The sequence below is a fragment of the Penaeus chinensis genome, chromosome 29 (genome assembly GCF_019202785.1).
Source record: "Penaeus chinensis breed Huanghai No. 1 chromosome 29, ASM1920278v2, whole genome shotgun sequence".
Lineage (NCBI taxonomy): Eukaryota > Metazoa > Arthropoda > Malacostraca > Decapoda > Penaeidae > Penaeus > Penaeus chinensis.
In genome coordinates, this window is record NC_061847.1 from 20,121,207 (window position 1) to 20,124,909 (window position 3,703).

Below are 3,703 nucleotides of genomic sequence, written 5' to 3' on the forward strand. Positions count from 1 at the left end.
ATCAGACAAATAATGAAGTAAGTCTGATTTTATCTCTTTGTTATGTAAATCTTAAGGATATTTCCTTGCTGAAAGTGCTAAGTCATGCACTGTCATAGAAAACTGCACACCATATATCTAAACATGAAATAATGTAAACTCCCAGTGTTTTAACAACTGAAACTTATTTATAATAAGAAAAATTGCAATGTCATTGATGTTAATGACAAAAATCAGTGAACTAATGTGGCTTATACATGAAAAGGGGTGAGTGTAAACAGTCTGAACCATGAATACAAATACAAAGTAGTGATGATTGCGATTATTAGTTTTACTTTTTATGTATTTTAATGAATGCAGATATATGCTTCTGGCACCTCAGTTATAGGTATACCTCCTAGAATGATACAGCTAACATCTGTATGAGGAAAAAGCTTTATGCATTTCCTTTGGTTGGGACTAAGCATACTTTTTGTAAACAATAAAAAGAAGTAATAAACAATAATCAGTACTAGCCTCAATTAGATTCATGTATGGCTAGAACCTTTGTTTGAAAATTAAGCCAAATGTCAGGTTGATGAGTTTTGAGGGAATACATTCTCTGTTTTTTCCTCTGAGAGCTAATTTATGACGTTTGATTATTCAGACTGCCGTTGACATGTAAAGAATTGGTATTGGTAAGTACATTAGTAGATTAAGTGTACTTAATTGCCTCATTGGATTTAAAAGAGAAGCTTACTTTTTGGGTGCATCTTTTGTGAACTAATATATTTTAAGTGTTTTTTTGTAATAATCATACCAATAGAGAATTCTATCTGTATCTTAATATTTCTTACAGTTTCTAAATAGACGTCCATATTCTCTTTGAAGCTCTGCTCTTATTTTGGGTCAAAAGTTTGACTGCTAAAACGGGACAGAATTTGATTTTATCACATGCAGATTGCATTTCATGGTCATTCTGTGTTCTGTTATATTTCGTGTGTTAATGTTTACAGTAGCTTTAAGTCTTCCAACTCTGGAAAGGTTCCTCAAGACATAAGTGGAAATGGTTTAGTACCAATGTGAGAGCTACTACAAATTCACGATGCAATAGGCTCGCTTACTAAATACATGATTCTGAATTAAATTGCAGAGTTATATTATTTAATTAAGGATTAGTGTGCTTAGTGGAGATGTAGAACTTTTGTCTTGAAATCCTCTTTATCATTTTTCAGATAGGTAAGTGTCTTATTGATAAGCTATCATTACAGGACACTTGAATTATTGATATATGGATGGTTTATTGTAAACTAAAGTATTAAAGTATCTGAAGACAGGGGTATCATTTCAGCTTTTTCTTGGGAGGGGGCAAGGATGGGTAGGTGAGTGAAGCAAACAAAAATTTGGAAATTAGCTATTCTAGGGTTATTTTAAGCTATAGCCAGGTGTAATTTATCAAAAAAAAAAGTTTAAAATTGTGGCCCTTGGAGGGTAAGCCAGACCTTGAGGGGAGCAATTGTCCCCCAAAGCCCCTCTAATTGACACCCTGTCTGAATTTAAACGTATTGAGAGAAAGAGGAAGAGAGAGAGAGAGAGAGAGAGAGAGAGAGAGAGAGAGAGAGAGAGAGAGAGAGAGAGAGAGAGAGAGAGAGAGAGAGAGAGAGAGAGAGAGAGAGAGAGAGAGAGAGGAGAACAAGAACAATAAGAACAAAGAGAATAGGGAGGAAAAGAAGACTCTATCTCAGATGATACACTTGTAAAATTTTGGAAGGATTTTTATTTTTTTTTATTTTTACTTTATATTTCAGAGTGCTGCTCGTGTGATCAAGGAAACAATGGACAAGAGATATGGTGCTACCTGGCACTGCGTTGTTGGTGAGGCTTTTGGTTTTGAGGTCTCGTATGAAGTGAAGAACCTGCTTTACATGTTCTTTGCAGGCAACCTTGCAATTGCTGTGTGGAAGTGTTGTTAATCTGTAATTTTTCTCTCTCTCAGTCGTAAATATAGTTTCTCCTTTGTGCCCAGATTCACAGCTGGACTGGATCTTTTTTATTTAAATTTGTGCAGATTTTTATTTTACTGTGCAATCTTTTTTATTATCTGAGGTGCTGAACCTCAGGACTGAAAATCAGTTTTTTTTTTTTCTGATTAAAGATATATCTTCTTAGCTGAATTTGTTTTGCTGTTGTTCATATAGGAAGTACATTTGTTTTAATTTATTGTTTAATTTTGTGTTATTTACTTGTTTTAATGTATACTGTGTATACACATAATATACTTTTTTACCTTCTTTGCAGATCTGTACATTCCATTTAATCATTCCTTGCCAGATTTATATTTTGGTTATATTTTCAAGGCCTTCTTTCAGAATGAAAAAGTCATGTACCTTCTATATATGCCAAAATTGCATTTTGTGTTACTGATATGCAATACTCAGATTGTTTAGTGATGGAGGAATTATATATATACATATTATTTTGTATCCAAATATATCAAATCACACAATGTACTGTAACTATCTCATACACTAAAGTATGTGATGTCTACCAGATTCAATTGTTAGAGCTGCACAGAATATCTAATTATTGTAACAGTTTTACTTCCATGACCATATTATTGCCTCATTTATTATTACTGTTGTGATTTAGATTGCCAAGGTATTTTGATATTGGGGTTGGATGTTTGTATTGGCTTTTAAGAAATGCATTTATGAAAAGGTTATGGATTTTAAGTTCTCTTACGGACTGAATGATTATTCTTGTAATTGAGGCCAATTAGAAGTATGCTCTTCATCTAGCCAGTGTTTTTCATTTAAGTGTAAATTCAGTGTTTGTTCAGTATTTTTACCAGATAACAAACCTATGCAGATACACTGATTTACTTTAAATGAGCTTATATGTTGGAAATGTTGGTTTCTTATTGTAACAATTTTATATATACAAGTACATGAACAAAAAATGGAACTGGACACAGTTTTATAAGCACATTTTCAGTGCATACAGATTTATGCTTACAACTATACTTGTTCATGTCCTGCATAGTACATACATTTGTACTTATATTGATATGTAATATATATAATGCTGATGTATGCAAGTATATGAACATATGAAATTAGTAAGTGTAAATGTATGTATGTCTATATATTATATGCTATATATTAAACACATGAGCATATATACCATGCATACAAATATGCAGACATACACATACTTAGATATGTATATATATATATGTATATATATATATATATATATATATATATATATATATATATTTATGTATGTATGTATGTATGTATACTACTATATGCATATAAACATTCAGGGATACATACAAATTAGTATTTGTGCATGTATTGATTATACTTTATACATATTTGTCAGTCATCTGAATGTCCAACCATCCCTCCATCAGTTAATAGCCCACTTCAGCTGTTAAGTGCCTTTACATGGGCCATTCTGTAGTCACTAGACCAGGCCAAGAGGTTTTGTATTCTACTTTTTTATGTAAAATGGATTGCCTTCAAAGAAGAAAAATTAAGAACATACTTGAATACAAATATGTGTGAAGATGATTGATACAGTGAGTTTCACACACAAACACTGAAAGGAAAATAGTATGAGGTGGTGATAGAAATGATCTTTTTATGAAAGCAGTGAAGTGTTCAAGATCTGTATGAATTTTTTGTGTTTGAGGAATTTAAGACTTACTTGTTTGAGATGTTTGGGCATAAAACTTTAG

The 3,703-nt window shown here is 31.9% G+C and overlaps 1 protein-coding gene across 1 annotated transcript in view; it reads left to right on the plus strand.

The window, feature by feature from the left end:
• The window catches only part of LOC125040857 (dynein axonemal light chain 4-like), an 8,540-nt gene extending 5,480 nt beyond the window's left edge, over positions 1 to 3,060 (plus strand). The window contains exons 2-3 of the mRNA XM_047635623.1: positions 1 to 17; positions 1,767 to 3,060. The exon at positions 1 to 17 is cut by the window's left edge and continues 67 nt beyond it. Of these exons, the coding sequence (XP_047491579.1) occupies positions 1 to 17; positions 1,767 to 1,931 (182 nt within the window). The 3' untranslated portion in view covers positions 1,932 to 3,060. The remainder of the gene's footprint in view (positions 18 to 1,766) is intronic.
• Positions 3,061 to 3,703: the final 643 nt, after the last annotated feature.